The 15849-nt window shown below is 42.5% G+C and overlaps 1 protein-coding gene across 2 annotated transcripts in view; it reads left to right on the top strand.

The window, feature by feature from the left end:
- The window catches only part of IL12RB2 (interleukin 12 receptor subunit beta 2), a 75697-nt gene that overhangs the window by 24555 nt on the left and 35293 nt on the right, over positions 1–15849 (top strand). For both annotated transcript variants that reach the window (XM_072649771.1, XM_072649772.1), the window contains exons 4-8: positions 80–194; positions 3562–3743; positions 5195–5337; positions 8046–8196; positions 13712–13791. In XM_072649771.1, the coding sequence (XP_072505872.1) occupies positions 80–194; positions 3562–3743; positions 5195–5337; positions 8046–8196; positions 13712–13791 (671 nt within the window). The remainder of the gene's footprint in view (positions 1–79; positions 195–3561; positions 3744–5194; positions 5338–8045; positions 8197–13711; positions 13792–15849) is intronic.

Below are 15849 nucleotides of genomic sequence, written 5' to 3' on the forward strand. Positions count from 1 at the left end.
GTACAACACCATTTTGGTAAGACTCAGATGTCGTACTTACTGACCCTCCATTTTTTCTTTGCCTTGTTTTTTGGTAAAGTCACTCCAGAGCAGCCCCAAAACCTCTCCTGCAGCCAGCTTGGAGAGCACGGAAATGTGATCTGCACCTGGGATAAAGGAAGAGACACTCACCTGTACACCGTGCACACCTTGCAGTGAGTGATGCAGCCCCCTACCAGGGCTCCCTGAGACCAATTCTCTTCATGCCTGAGCCAGTGGGGCTTTAGGGAGTCCCTACAGAATGCTGCCTTACTTAAATCCAGTTCCCAAGCAAGTCAAGACATCACCCATGATGTCACTAATTTTCTTCAAAAACGAGGGACAAACAATTAAGGAATGGTGGAAAGAACACCGATCCTGGAGTCCCAAGATCCTGCCACCGATGCTTACTGCCTGGGGACCTCATCGAACTCCCTTTACCTCTTCGGCTCTCAATTTCCTCCAGCGTAAAAGGAGGAGGCTGAATGCTTTCTGAGAGTCACTCCTAGTTATCTATTAATCCTCCTACAACTGCTAAGATTCCACGATGATGTGGGACAGGGCTGGGACTCAAACCTGGGTCTCCTGCCTTCTAGTGCTCGATCCCTGGCACTGTGCTGCCTCTAAACACAATGAAAAGTCGCTCTCTTTTGTTCTTTCATTGAAGACCCCTCCTTAGAAAGAATCTCTTCCTGAGTCTCAGACCAGACACCTTTAATCCAACTCCTCCCAGGTGGAAAGGGAGACAAAATTCCCCGTCTTCCCCTCTCCCCCTCTCCCCCTCGCTCCCCGCCCCCTCTCGCTTTTAATCTAGTTCATGGAATCCTAGATATAGAACTAGCAGGGAATCTCCGCCGCTGAGCTCAGCCTCCTCCATGTACCAGCAGCAGAAGTAAAAGCATGGCTCTGTCTTTCCTTTTTCTAGAGGTTTCCAACATGCTTAATAAAACCACTTGGATCTGAAGCTTTTCTCTCAAACTCTCAGAAGGGCTGCAGGGTTTTTCCCACTTCTGGATGCCTTCAAAGCATTCTCGATGCACGATCTCAGCATCATGGAGCTGGAGCCAAGCCTCTGGGTGGTCTTCACTATTGCTCTCCTCTTTCTCTCTGCAATTTTCCCAGTCAGAGCCAGCTCTTCTCTGATGGCTTCAATTTCTTCAGGTTCTGAATCCTCAGCTCTCCAACTAATTCGCTTCTGATTGAAATGTTGCTCCTGGCTTGGGTACTGACCCACTCCTGAGTATAGCCCAGGCTTCTCTCTCCTCGTAAGGAACTGAAGCAGTGGCAGTAGTAGGTCTCCCCCCTCCCCACCTGAATACATTTATATACACCTTATTCACAGACAGATCTTACAGAAGAATATGAACACCTGTCCTTCTAATATACTTTTAACTAGCTTTATTTAAAAAACAAAACTCATTGTTTCAATAACAAATACTTTTGTAACCTTCTTCCCAAGAACCTTGTTAAATAAACAGGTGTATGATATTCCCAGTTACCAAATAGGAAAACTAAGATACGGAGAAGTTAAAATGACTTCCTCTGTCCCAAAGTGATAAGTGACAGAGGGAGGATTTGAACCCAGGTTATCTGTCACATCTCAGTCAAAGTGAATAAATGTTATTGTTGAGGGCTCTGTCCCTAGGATGAGAAGCCACACGTGTTCTGTGGAGTCTAGTCACTGCTTTAAACATTTCCTCAAGTGAGAACAGGGATGTCAAAACCACCCTGGGAGATGGGAGGGCCCACAGCCTTGTAGGTGAAGAGGACCCTTTTCAGGATCGTATATTGGTAGAGTTTGAAAACTCCCAAATTGTCATCAGATTTGGAAGCCTCTGAAAATGCTTGCTGTACAAGTTCAGAATAGGTCCTGGCAACAGAACGAGTCTGGAAGTTTGTCTGGAGCAGGGATGGCTGAGAAGATCCTTTGTTCAGAGCTCTCTTGTCTGTTCTGTTGTGTTCCCATTGGCTGATTTGATCCTCAGGGGTAGATGCTACTGTTTTTCTCAGTTTTTTAAAAAACAGTTTCATTTAAAGTTTTGAGTTCCAAATTCCGTATCTCCATCCTTCCTTCCCCTCCCCCTCCCTTAAAAGTAAGCAATCAGACATAGTTTATAAGTGTGTAATTATGTAAAACATTTTCATATTAGTCATTTTGTACAAGTAGATTCAAAAGAAAAAAAGAGAAAAATAGCCTGCTTCAATCTGTATTCAATCAATATCCGTCCTTTCTCTGGAGACAAATAGCATTTTTCATCATTCTTCCTTTGGGATTATCTTGGATCATTAGATTGCTGCGAATAACTAAGTCCTTAGCACGTCTTTGTTGACCAACGTTGCTGTTACTGTGTATAATGTTTTCCTCATTTCATTTTGCATCAGTTCATGGACATCTTTCCAGGTTTTTCTGAAATCATTCTGCTTGTCATTTCTAACAACACAAATAATATTCCATTACAATCCTATACCATAGCTTGTTTAGTCATCCCCCAGTGGATGGGCATCCCCTTGATTTATAATTCTTGTCTATCACAAAAAGAGCTGCTGTGAATATTTTTGTACTAATAGGTCCTTTTCCCTTTTTTTTGGATATCTTTGGGGTACAGACCTAAGGTAATGCTATTATTATTTCCATTTTCACAGATAAGTAAACTAAGGCAGAGGTGAAGTGATTTGCCCAGGGTCCCACAGTTATAATAAGTATCTGAGGCAGAACTGGAACTCAGATCCTGACTCCATTTAACTGCCTCCAGATGAAGCATTTCAACTATCTGAACCTCAGTTCCTTCATCTATAAAATGAGGGAATTGAATTGCATGATCTCAAAGGTTCTTTTTGATTCCAAATTATCTTGTTTATCCCCTTAAGCTCTCTGAGTCTCAGTTTTCTCCTCTGTAAAATGGGGTAGTAAAACTAAACCTGTGAAGTATTGTCATTTTGAAGAAAATGATTTGAAAACTTAAAGGTCTGGGCTTTAATCCAGAAAGACACTAATCTAAATCCTGTCTCTGATACTTCCTACGTATAAGACCCCAAACATGTGACTTAACCTCTGTTGCCTCAGTTTCCTCTTCTGTAAAATGAGGAGGTGGCATTTGAGGGCTCTTTCAATTTGTCATATGACAAGTCAGACTCCACAGTCTCAATTTCCTCATTTGTAAGAGGTGGAGATTAGACTAGATTGCCCATGAAGTCTTTCCAGCTCTAGGCCTCTAGGATCCTGTGACCTCTAAGTGCCATGGAAGTGTAAGTTATAGAAATAGGAGTGGTAGGAATGGTACTTGTGGTAGTAGTAGCAGCAGCAGTAGTGGTGGTGGTAGCAGTGATATTAGTTGTAGTAGTGGTGGTGGTGGTAGTGGTAGTAAAATTGGAAGAGAATTCAGAGATCACCTAGCCAATCCTCTAATTTTACAGATGAGGAAAACTGAGCCACATGAGATCACCTAGCTAGGAAGTGTCTAAGAAAGGATTAGAAACCAGTTTTCCCAGTTCTTGCCTTGTGGTCCTACATCTTATGGACACTAACGCATTTCTTCTTCGTAGGCTGACAGGGCCAAACAATTTAACCTTGGAAAAACAATGTGCTCCATATCATGATGATTTGGATCTTGGACTAAGCCTGAGCCCAGCTTCTCCTGAAGTCAATTACACAGCCAAAGTTGTTGCTTTGAACAGCCTGGGGAATTCTTCTTCACTCCCGTTGGTGTTCTCCTTCATGGACATAGGTGGGTGTCTTTTGTCCTCCATCTTTGTGGCTCACTTGATGCTCCGCATTTGCCACCTGTAGTTCTCAGCTGTTTTCCCCTGTGGCTCCTGGAAAAGTGCCCCAAGAGATGGGGAAGCTTCTTGAGGGGTAAGGCTGGCTTTGTGCTATTTCATCTACCTTTGCACCAAGCACTGTGCCTTGCACATAGTAGGAGCTCAATATGGTAACATATATCTTGATGGATTGCTTTGTTTAGACTGTCTCCCTTGTACCTGGAAGGCTTCCTGATTCACCTCTTGGAACCCCAGACTCTGTGCAGCGCTCCATTCATGCAAAATGCTCACAGGAAGCCTCGCTGACCCCCCAACTCCCTAATATTCTCTATAGAACCATTAAGTCCATACTTAATGATTGTGGTCTCCACCCAGGCATGTGTCAGCTCCTTGAGGATGGGTACAGTTTGGTTTTCACCCCTGTATGACCAGTAATTACTTCCTAGTAGATGTTATCAATTCAACTCAAGAAGCTTTTATTCAGCATCCACTTTGTACTAGACACTGGACCAGGCTTTAGTTCTATAAAAAAAGAACCAAAATAATCTGTGCCTTCAAGGGCTTCACGGTCTGCTAAATATTTGTTGGATTAGATTGATAAAATGCCTGGATCTTGGGGCATGAGAGGTGGCTATTATATTTAGCACCTGAGGATATGTGCAGAATAAATTGGATTTCAGGAAATCGTTCTAGTGTCACCTGCTCATATTCCTTGGTGACTCCCTGCCCATCCCACCCTTTATATCTACCACCACCTCTAAACTTCCTTTTTTCTCCTGCTCTTCTTTCTATTTCTAGTCCCTCCCCTACCAAATGTCCTGTGTTCATTGTTCTATGGCACCATCCCCTCTTTCTTCCTCTTCCTCTTTTGCCGCTTCTGTGTTCTTTCTAGCCTAGCAGGTCATTTCCCTCACATAGTCTGTATGTCATTGAATTAATGCCTTTAAATTAAAAAAAAAAGTCCACACCAATGATTCCATCTGTATAGGGAACTTTCAGTGTGGAAATCCCTCTGCCTATGAAGATTAGCCTTTTTTTAAAAAAACTGAGTCTTAGAGAATCTAGACAGAATTTCAATGCCTTAAGTAGGTTCAGACTTCCATTTGGTCCAAAGGAGGACTTGAACCCAGACTTCTGAAAATCCAAGTATCTGCTGAAGCAGCGAAATTAATGAATTAAATAAAATCATCACCAAGATTGATGGTAGTCATTGTCTAATTGGAAAAAGTCCGGAGTGGGTTATAGGAAGGGAAATCCATGTAACAACTCGCATCTTCTTCTCTTTCACCACAAACGAGACTTCACCAAATGAAGTGCTCATGGGAAGCAAGGTCCATAGTGCTGGTGACCCCTCGAATACCCCCGGTGGTGATGTCTAGAACTGCTGGCTAATTCCCTTTTCTGCTTGGGTTACTAGTGAAGCCTCTTCCTCCAAGTGACATCAGAGCTGACTTTCCCAATTTGTTGGCCAACTTCTGTACCTTGCAATGGCAGGACCAAGGGCCAGTGGTGCTGAATCGCCTCCAATTCCGGCCAGTCCGTGGGAGCACCTGGAGAACGGTAATCATTCCATAGTGGTGAGAAGGAGAAGGGCCTCACCTTTCCTTTAAGTGTGTAATATCTGTGGTGGGAAAGAGATTTCATCAGATATTTTCAATATGATGACCTCAGTCTTTCTCATTTTTATTCATCTCTTTCTATCTGAAAATTAGGGGCGCTGAGATGATTTGAACTAAAGGATACACGTTTGAGTCATTCCTGAAAGTCCTGTGTGGTTCTGTCTTTTAGTAAATGTCATAGACTTCGATCAATGATATCAATAGTTCTTTTTGTTTTTACATCCCTAATGACCAAAATAATCATTCACGTGTAACAAAGGTAATAATAATAGCAGTATTTATATAGCTCTTTTAAGGTGTGCAAGGTGACTTTACATATATGGTCTCATTTTATCCTTACAACAACCCTTGGACAAGAGATGCTTTTATGATCCTCATTTTACAGGTGAAGAAACTGAGACCCAGAAAGCTAAAGGACTTGCCTAGCTAGTAAGTGTCAGAGGCAGAATTTGAACTCAGATCTTTCTAATTCCAAACTCCAAGCCCTGCACTCTATCCACTCCTATATCAAAAGAGATAATATTTGTAAAGCATTTAGCCCAGGACCTGGCACATGGTAGGAGCTTAATAAGTGCTTGTTGAATCAAAATGACTTACACTGTTTACCCCAAGTTATTATGTTTTTCTGAGGGCTCATCAAAGTGAATCAATTAATGGTTTATATCTCTGAAAACAAATGAAAGTTGTTGCTTCCGCACAAGCCTCAGCTTTTTCTTTAAGGAAATAGAATTGGCAATTCAGTTCAATTTGTCAGGCTCTTATTAAGTACCTACTATATCCCCAAGCATTGTTCATGGCACATGGACAAAGGATGAAACATTCCTTATCCTTCAGAAGCCTATATTCTCTCAGGTGGCATGGAAATGTATGAGTTTACTAAACATACCTTTGATCATTTCACTGCCTTACTCAACAGGGACAGCTAAGTGGTGCAATGGAGAGAGCACCAGTGCAGGAGTCGGGAGGAGCTGAGTTCAAATGTCACATCAGACACTTGACACGCACTAGCTGTGGGACCTTGGGCAAGTCACTTAACCCCAACTACCTCATCCTGGGTCATCTCCAGTCATCCTGATGAATATCTAGTCACTGGATTCAGATGGCTCAGGAGGAGAAGTGAGGCTGGTGACCTGCACAGCCCTCCCTCACTCAAAACAAAGTCAAGTGCAAGTCATGTCATCATTTCTGTGATGGCATGGTGTTCTTCGGCAACAAAGGACGAACACACACCCTGCCTTACTCAACAAACAGCTGTGGTTCCCTACTAATACCCTTAGAGTCAAATACAGACTCCATTGTTAGGCAGCGAAAGCCCTGCCCAATCTGGATTCAACTACCCTTAGACCATTATATTACCTCTGTCGTCTTGGTAACCAGACCTTCTTCCTTTCCTCATCCACTGCGTTCTGTGCCTTGCCACTAGCTTGCCCCTCTGCCTAGAATGCATTCCTTCCACACCTCTCTTACAATCCTTTGCTGAGGAAGCAGAGACATGCTGAAGGTCACTCAACCAGTTAAGGGCCAGCATTGAGATCTGAACCTGGATATTTGGAAAGCCTCCTTTGACCCGATCTTGCTGAGACAGTGAAGGGTTGACGTGTCAGGGGTTGAAAGTGTCTGGAATCTGATCAGTGAAGAGAAGAGGAAAGAAAAGGATGAGTTAAAGATGCAGACACAAGAAAAAAGGCAAGAGAGGGTCAGGAGTGTCTGAAATGGAGTTGAAGACTTGTAGGCAGCAGCTTGAAGTTGACTTTCTGTTTCCACTTTTCTCACATCACTCCTCTTCAGACCTACTCCACTTGAATCACAAGAACCACTGATCTGCATTCAAGTCATGGACAAGACCTTTTTTCTGAATCAATAGCTTTATTTACATGATTCCCCATGCCTAGAAGATCTCCTACCAACATACTACCTCCTCTGGGAGACTCTTTCCTGACCCCCTTAGTGGTGGTGGTGATGATGGTGATAGTGGTGATGGTGATAACTAGAATTTATATAATGTTTTAAGGTTTGCAAAGCACTTTGCAATTATCATCTCATTTGATTCTCACAACAGCCCTGAGAGGCAAGGGCTATTATTATCCCCATTTTACAGATGAAGAAACTGAGGCAGAGAGAGGTTAAGTGGCTGTCCAAGGTCACTAGTAAGTGTCTATGGCTGTATTTGAATTCAGATCTGGATCTCTATCTACTGCGCTGACCTAGATAGATGCCTTAGTTGTATTCCGCATAGCACTTGTACCATCATATATTATGTGACAGTTATATGTGTTGTCATATATCTCCACTAGGTCTTAACCTTGGTGTGGGCAGGCATAGTAATTTAAATCTGTTCATCCTCCAGGGATCACTAGAGTACTCTGCACATCGTGTAAAGCTTCTCAAGCAGAGATTGTTCCACTCTTTGTACTCATGTCCCTGGCACCTATGCAGTAGGGACTTAATAAATGTTCAGTAATTGACATAGTTGGTGCTTAATGAATGATCATGCAAATGCTAACTCAGAACAAAGAGGTCAGAAACCCAGACTGACTGACTGTGATTTCTTCTCATAGCATCAGAAATGGGAGGTAGCTTCAAAGGCCATTGGGCTTCATCGTTCTTGGGCGAACAATACAAAACTTTTTGTTTGTATTGTATTTCAAGGTTCATGTCACTAATTCTGGAGGAAAATACGATCTGTACAACCTGAAACCATTTACAGAGTATGAATTTCAGATTTCCTCTAAGCTACATTCTGTCAAAGGAAGATGGAGTGACTGGAGCAAATTACTGAGGACTTGGACTCCGAAAGAAGGTATTGCACACGTGCCCACACACATGCACATACACGTTCTCATTACTCTAAATCTGAGGAAGAAAATTACTGTTGCTTTTTACTAATCTCTTCTTGAAATAGAATGTTTCCTTCAGTTATTTAAAACCATTATTCTGAGAATGGGCCCAGAACAAGATGATGCATGACCCCCTGGCCTTAGAGGCAACGTAGAATCATAGAAGACTTTTGAACATTCAAGAGCTCGAAACCTTTCTGATCAAACGGCTTGGGAAACAAGGATTTTTGTCCATGGTGCTCTTGTTTTCATTGGTTCTTAATCAAGGGAACACTCAGATCAAAGGTTGGAGTGGAGGTGGTTTGGACTAAATTGGTTTCAGTGTTTCCCTCTTCTTCATCAACAAACAGAATCAGAATTGTCCGAAGGAAAAGGCCACCACGTTTGGCACATTATCAGAACAATTTTGATCTTTTCATTTTAAATTAATTGTGTTCTATTTTTCCCTACCACATTTTTGGCCTAATCCATCAAACGTCTTATTCATGATATCTTCCAAAGTTTTAATTCAGTCTAACAAGGTGAACTTAAACTATTGTTCGATCATGTTTGACTTCATGAATGACCCCATTTGGACTTTTCTTGACAAACATAATGTAGTAGTTTGCCATTTCTTCTCCAGCTGATTTTACAGATGAGGACATGGAGGAAACCAAGATTAAGTGACTTCCCAGGGACACATAGTTATTAAGTGCCTGAGGCTGGATTTGAACTCAGGTTTTCCTGTCTCCAGGCCTAATGGTCTATCCCTCTGCACCACCTTAATTAGTAAGAGGACGGTCATCATCAAAGCCATAGGGAGAGAGTATGCTGGTCTTGGAGGCAAGAGAGACTAAGTCTGACACCTAATAATTACATAGTGCTATGTCATTTGCAGTTTCATGGATTTTATCTCAACAGATTCTCACAACAGGGGAAGCGAGGTAGGAAGTTAGATGACTATCGCCAGATAAAGAAACTGAGGGGTCAGGGAGGTTAACCTCTCTGGAACTTACCCAAGATCACACAACTAGGGATTCTCTAAAAGAGTAAGTTAGTGATCTGCCAGGTCTGAATAAGTGAAGGGAATTTCCACACTGGGAGTTATCCCCTCCCCTTTTCCATACAAATAGTTCAGGCTAAAAATAATAAAAACAATAATTTTATAATAATAAGCAAAATTAAATACTAAAACTCAGGACTTGACTTTTCATATCCCACAATATGCTCAGCAAGAGATCTGTTTGATATGGGGAAGCGGGTAGAAGATTGTCATTCTGAAGGCTTTCTGATACTCATGCAGAAAAATTGCCTACTCTCCTGAAACAGCCCTCCCTTAGCAGTCTTCTTGGCTGACGCCCAATGTTTTCATCTTCGTTTTCTGTATTTCATCTTCTTGTGGGTTGTTTAAACACCCTGGGCTGTATTCTTAGCTCCTTGACTCTTACCGCTCACCGCTATTTCTGTCATCAGTTCCTTTCTGAAACATTAATTGATGCAAGACCCAAAAGGTGTGATCTCTCTCTCTCTCCCTCTCTCCCTCTGTCTCTCTCTATCTCTCTGTCTCTCTCTCTCTGTCTCTCTGTCTCTCTCTGTCTCTGTCTCTCTGTCTCTCTCTGTCTCTCTTTCCCTCCCTCTGTCTGTCTGTCTGTCTCTCTGTCTGTGTGTCTCTCTCTGAGTCTCTCTCTCTGTCTCTCTCTCCCTCTCTGTCTGTTTGTCTCTCTGTCTGTCTCTCTGTGTCTCTCTCTTTCTCTCTCTCTGAGTCTCTCTCTCTCTGTCTCTATCTCTCTCCCTCTCTCTCTGTCTCTGTCTCTCTCTCCCTCTCTCTGTCTGTTTGTCTCTCTCTGTCTGTCTCTCTGTCTGTCTCTCTGTGTCTCTCTGTGTCTCTCTGTGTCTCTCTGTGTCTCTGTCTCTCTCTCTCTCTCTGTCTCTCTGCCTCTCTTTCTGTCTCTCTCTGTCTCTCTCTGTCTGTGTCTCTGTCTCTCTCTGTCTCTCTCTCCCTCCCTCCCCCTCTCTCCTCTCCTTTTAACCCCTTAGGCACACATTTGTGTGCTCGGGGTTTTTCACTTGGGTTTTTTCCACTACTAACTCAGTAGTAAGGTTTCAATTCAATTTCATTCCTACCGTAACTATTATTGTACATTGCACTTACATGAAATTGAATGTCAGCTTCTTTTAAAGCCCTCCAGCAGTGACTTGCTTCTCAAAGGCAAATGCTGACATATCATCTCAAAATCACGAAATCCTTGGAGCTGAATCAGTGGCTATGGAGCCCACCCCCTTCTAAAGTATCCAGTCCACCACATACCTGACAAATGGTCACCCAGCCTTTGCTGGAAGGACTTTAATGAGGAGAGAATCTGACAAAATATAGTATGGATTTAGTTGTTTGGAAGGGCTCATCACCAGGTTGGCCATCCCCAAATAACACCTCCTATGACATGAGATCATATATTTTAAAGTTAAGCCAATGTCCCAGGCAATGCAGAAATCCCCCTTCCCTTCTTTTTAAAATGTTCTTCTTTCCCCCATCCCATTCCACTTTTTCTTTTAAATGAGAGATTCTGTAGTCTTAGGAAATCTGATTTTCACCTCACTTTTTTTTTTTTTTTTTTTTGGAGGCAGGGGAAGCTTAACCTTTTCTAGTTCTTTTCATGTTCCAAAGTTCGTTGGGTAAAGAACTGGAGTCAGGAAAACCTGGGTTTGAACCCTACTGTTGACATTTACTTGACTCTGGGCAAGCACATTCCTTGAGTCATCTGTCAAGTGAGGATAATAAGCCCTGTAGAAGCCACCTACCATGATGGTTGTCAAGTTGATAAGCATTTATTAAGCTCTGTGTATGTGCCAGGCATTGTGTTGAGTACTGGAAATACAGAGCAGTCATTTGTTAATTATAATAATATAATATATATAATTATTTAATAATTAAAATAATAATAATTAATAAATTAAGCATTTATTAAGCTCTTCTGGTGTGCCAGGAGCTGCGCTAAATACCAAGGATACAAGCGTATATTTTAATGGGGGTTGGGTGGGGGAGGGGCAGTGGGAGATGAATGTGAAGTGCTTTACAAATGTCTAACGCTATAGAAACACAGGCTCTCCTCTCTCCTCCCTGCCTTTTAAAACCACCAAGATTTAAGGTAGGAGTTTAGATCATTTTTGTGTTGCTAAATGTGGGTTGTGACAGTAGTAACTGTATAAGCTAGGATTAGACCCCTATTCCTTAGAACAGGTGTTGCCTCAGGAAAGGACTATATTTTCATTTTCTTTGTATCGCTAGAGTGTAGCCCAGTGCCTGGTAGAATAAGCCCAGAATAAAAAAATAAATATATGGTGACTGATCATGACCTCGAGCTTTGGGCTTTTGCTTCTGTATGTCACTGCTTCTCAGCCCTGCCCAATTTATCATGTAAAGAGAAAGACCTCCTAGAAGGCTCATGTTAGATCAGTAATGAGCACTGACTTGGAGTCAGAAGACCTGGGTTCTGATTTTGCCTTAGTGAATGGAGTGCTGATCTTAGAGTCAGGAAGCCTCATCTTCCTGAGTTCAGATCTGTCCTCAGACACTTCCTAGCTGTGTGACCCTCGGTAAGTCACTTAACCCTGTTTGCCTCAGTTTCCTCTCTGTAAAATGAACTGAAGAAGGAAATGACAAACCATTCCAGTGTCTTTCCCAAGAAAATGACAAATGGAGTCACCAAGAGTTGGATATGACCGAACAAAAACTAATATCTTGTTAGTACTAATAATTATTTTCAGAAAAAGGCACTAGCTGCCTAACTCTGGGTAATAGTAATTTGGGTCCTGGGCTTGAAGTCAGATAGAAGTGAATTTGAATCCTACCTGCTGGGAGACCTTGGGCAAGTCATTTAACCATTACTGAACTTGGGTTCCCCATCTGCAAAATGGAGGGAAAGGAATATGCCGCATTTACCTCACATGGTTTTTGTGGGAACCAAATGAAATCACTTTTGTGAAGATTCCAAGGCATTGTACAAGTTTAATGGAGTATTGTTATTATTTTCTTCCGAAGAATTGTCATTATTAATCCTAATAATAGTAGTAATGAAAAGGATGTTACAAGTAGAGCAAGATTCAAATATATACTATTGTGGTACCTGGTATACAGTAGGCATTTAATAAATGCTTGTTGATGGATACATACTACATACACAGTACACATAGATGAGGGTGTGTGTAGATATGCCTTGTTTTAAAGCCGCCTTTCCCCACCCCCTTACCAAAGAGCATATTTTTAAATATCTCATAACAAGGTGTTTAAACCGATGATTCCCCTAAGGATCAAAACCAAGTACTGAAGTTCAATTTGTTGACTTAAGAGCTAAGGAAAACCTTTACACATTTGCATGGGATGGTGTGACTCTTTGATTCTATTCCAGCTAATTAGGCCTATGTTCAAGAGTTTGTGTCATTTATGAAATGTCATTTATTCAATTTTCTGGTCTACATCTCAAATTGGGTTTTGGGGGGCTTTTTTGTTGGGGTTTTTTTTGCCTCTAAGCACAATAGGTCCATGCAATGGTTTTGTTTGGTAAAATTTTTTTCTGAAATAAGGTTTTCATCAATTTCAGGGTGATTTGTTTTGTGGTTTTTTAAAATGACTTTTTAAAATCACTATTTGATGGGCAATATGGTAAGGTAAATGGAGCATAGGACCCAGAATGGGGAAGACCCAGTTTCAAATCCCATCTCCAACACTTACTGAGTGACCTTGGGCATGTGACAATCTCCTGAGTCTCAAAAATCTTTAAGATGTATGTAGTTTGACTGAAGAAAATTTCTGTGCCAGTTAAATCACAATTCATTGACATAGAAATATATGACATTTTGACAGTTCCATCTTTAATTAACAATCCAAGATAGTAGTAAGTCAATTCAGCATTTATGAAGTGCCTGCTATGTGTCAGGCTAAGCACTTTACATATGTTTTCTCATTTTATCCTTGCAACAACCCTAGGAGGTAGAGGGACTATTGTTATCCCCATTTTATAGTTGAAGAAACTGAGTCAGACAGAAGTTAAGTGACTTTTCCAGGGTCTGAGGCTGGATTTGACTGGCACACTATCTCCTGCAGAACTGCCTCTGCCCCTTACTTCTAGAACAGTGACTGACACAGAGCAGGTCTTTGATTAATTGAATTGACTAGAAATGGGATGCATTTAACCTGGGAGAGCCTTTAAGTCAGGAGCTCCTGAACCATTTTCAGTCATGGACCCTGTGGGGGTCTCTGCTGAGGCCTCTGGGTCCCTTTGCAGAATTATACTGAATTATACCAAATTATGTTGAAATTAGCAAAATATTTTATAAAAACAAAGTCTCCCCCCCCCCGCCCCAGGTTTTGAGTCTCCCACAGCCTATGACTGTGTGACATTTCGCATTTTTATAAATTTATTTAAAATGCCTTTGTCATCAATATTTTAAAAGCTCTGCGTGGCCCGGTTGAGACAGTTTATTTCTCTTCTTTTTGAGCAGAACCGGTTGGAATGCTGGACGTGTGGTACACAGTGGACTACCTGGAAGGGGGCCTACAAAACATCTCTCTGTTTTGGAAGGTGAGGCTGTGGTGGAAGTCTGAAAGGCTGTCGAATTCTTTCAAGTATCACGAGAGCTTCAAGACAGAGATGAGCCTGAAGTATGAGTCACTTTCTCTGTCCTCCAACATCCTTTAGTTGCCCAGAACAAAGCCCACTTATATTAGAGAGCATTGTCTGAGGCTCAGAGAATTGCTGAAGGTCACACAGATTTGGAGTGTCAGATTTGGAGCTGACTCTGGAGCCAGTTTGCCACCCGCATCTCCTTAGTGATAGAAATTATTCCTTAACTTAACCTCCCTGGGTCTCAGTTTTCCCGTCTGTAAGATGGCACAGGTTGAGTAAGGGGACCTCTGACATTCCTTCTAGCTCTAGAATTGTGATTCTCTTGTGGTTCCTGGTGGGGGAGTTAACACAGACGAAGGGGTGAGCCCTGGGGCTTCCGAGATGGATGCTCTGGGTCTGCTGATCCAAGACTTCCAGTTTTGGCCAGACTTGCAGATGTATCATCGGCAGTGGGCAGGATCATCCTGCTCCTCTTGGGACTAAGGAAAGTTTGACTGGAGGGGGCAGGGCAGGAAGGAAAGAAATTGAGTTTGTTCCCTCCAGTGTCTGCTGGGACCCTTTTCCCCCCGAGAACAACCACTTCCTGTCCCTCAAATCCTCTCTCTGCCCAATCACAACAAGGCATGCCTGGGAGTGTGGACAGTGTGCTGGCTTTGGAGCCAGAATGCTCCCTCAGATATTTACTATTTGGTTGGTCCTGGGAAAAAAATTTCATCTATTTCTCTTTTTTCTTCTCTATAAAATGAAGGGTTTACTCTCCACGGTCTCTAAAGCCTCTTACCCCTTCCTCTGCCTATATCAATCCCCAACCAGGCCTTCCCCCACCCTCATTCCCCTCACCTTCCTCCGCTCTGACAACCGTATTCCCTCTTCCTTAGCCTTGGTCCAATCTGTGGTCCCATAACCAACCCGGGCTTTCCCCTAGAGTCAGAAGATCTGGGTTCAAAGCTCACTTCTGAAGTGTACTGCATGTGTGACCCTCAGTTTGCTGTCTGTAAAATGAAAGTTTTGGCCTCTATGGTCTCTGAGATCACTTCTAGCTCCCAGTCTGTGATCCTCCACATTCTGTAACCTTGTCCTTTACTATACATCCGGCATGCTTTCTTTAAAAAAAATCTCTTTAATCGATCTTTTGTTTTTACACCACTTTAATTTCCAAATATATTCCCTTTTCCATCCATTCATCCTCTTTGACAAAACTTTTAAAAGGAAGAGGAAAAAAATCAGGAATCCAACCAACACACCAAATATATCTGACAATATGCCACACTCCAGGTCCTACTCCCTGTCCCCTAATCATAAAGGGGAAGAGCCAAGCGTGGACAGAGAGTTCTTTCCCCATCTATGACTCTGGGGTGTTGGTATAGGGAGAGAAAAAGAGGAAGGAAGGGAAACAGAGACTCATTGATGTTTCTTCCCACCCCCAACTGTAAGAAGGACATGGGTCACCTTTCCTGCTCCCAGCTCTGCCCCACACTTTGGCCCCTTTAACTCTAGGGCCCTACTGGGCTTGAGGAGGAACTCTCCAGAAAGAGGCTGCTCCTTGTTTCTCAAAACCCACTTCCCTTTCCTCATCATTGTCCCCAGAAAAGGATACAAAGCAGTTATATTGAGACAGATCCACAAAGTCAGAAAGGAAACTCCATGTGAGAAGGGTTCCTCGGGGGCTTGGAGGTAGGGATTTGACGGATAGTTTGGATCCTTCACTTGTCAAAAATGACGGTGGTGGAGAAGGAAGGAGCTCTCTCCTCCCCACTGTGGTTTTATCTTGTTTCTCCTCTTCCTCCTCTCTTTCCTCTCTCCTCCACCCTCATTTTTCTCTCTTCCCCCTTTTTCTCCCCTCTCTCTTTTCCCTTTTTCTACCTTTCTCATCTTTCCTCCTTCTCCATCTTTTTTTCCTCTTCCTTCTCACTCTTCTCTCACCTTCTCTACCACTCCTTTTTTTCTCCTTCTTTCTCTCCCTCCTCCCCATCCTGTCTCCCACACACAAAAGTTATTGGCTACCAGCATCAG

The sequence above is a fragment of the Notamacropus eugenii genome, chromosome 2 (assembly GCF_028372415.1).
Source record: "Notamacropus eugenii isolate mMacEug1 chromosome 2, mMacEug1.pri_v2, whole genome shotgun sequence".
Taxonomy (NCBI): Eukaryota; Metazoa; Chordata; class Mammalia; order Diprotodontia; family Macropodidae; genus Notamacropus; species Notamacropus eugenii.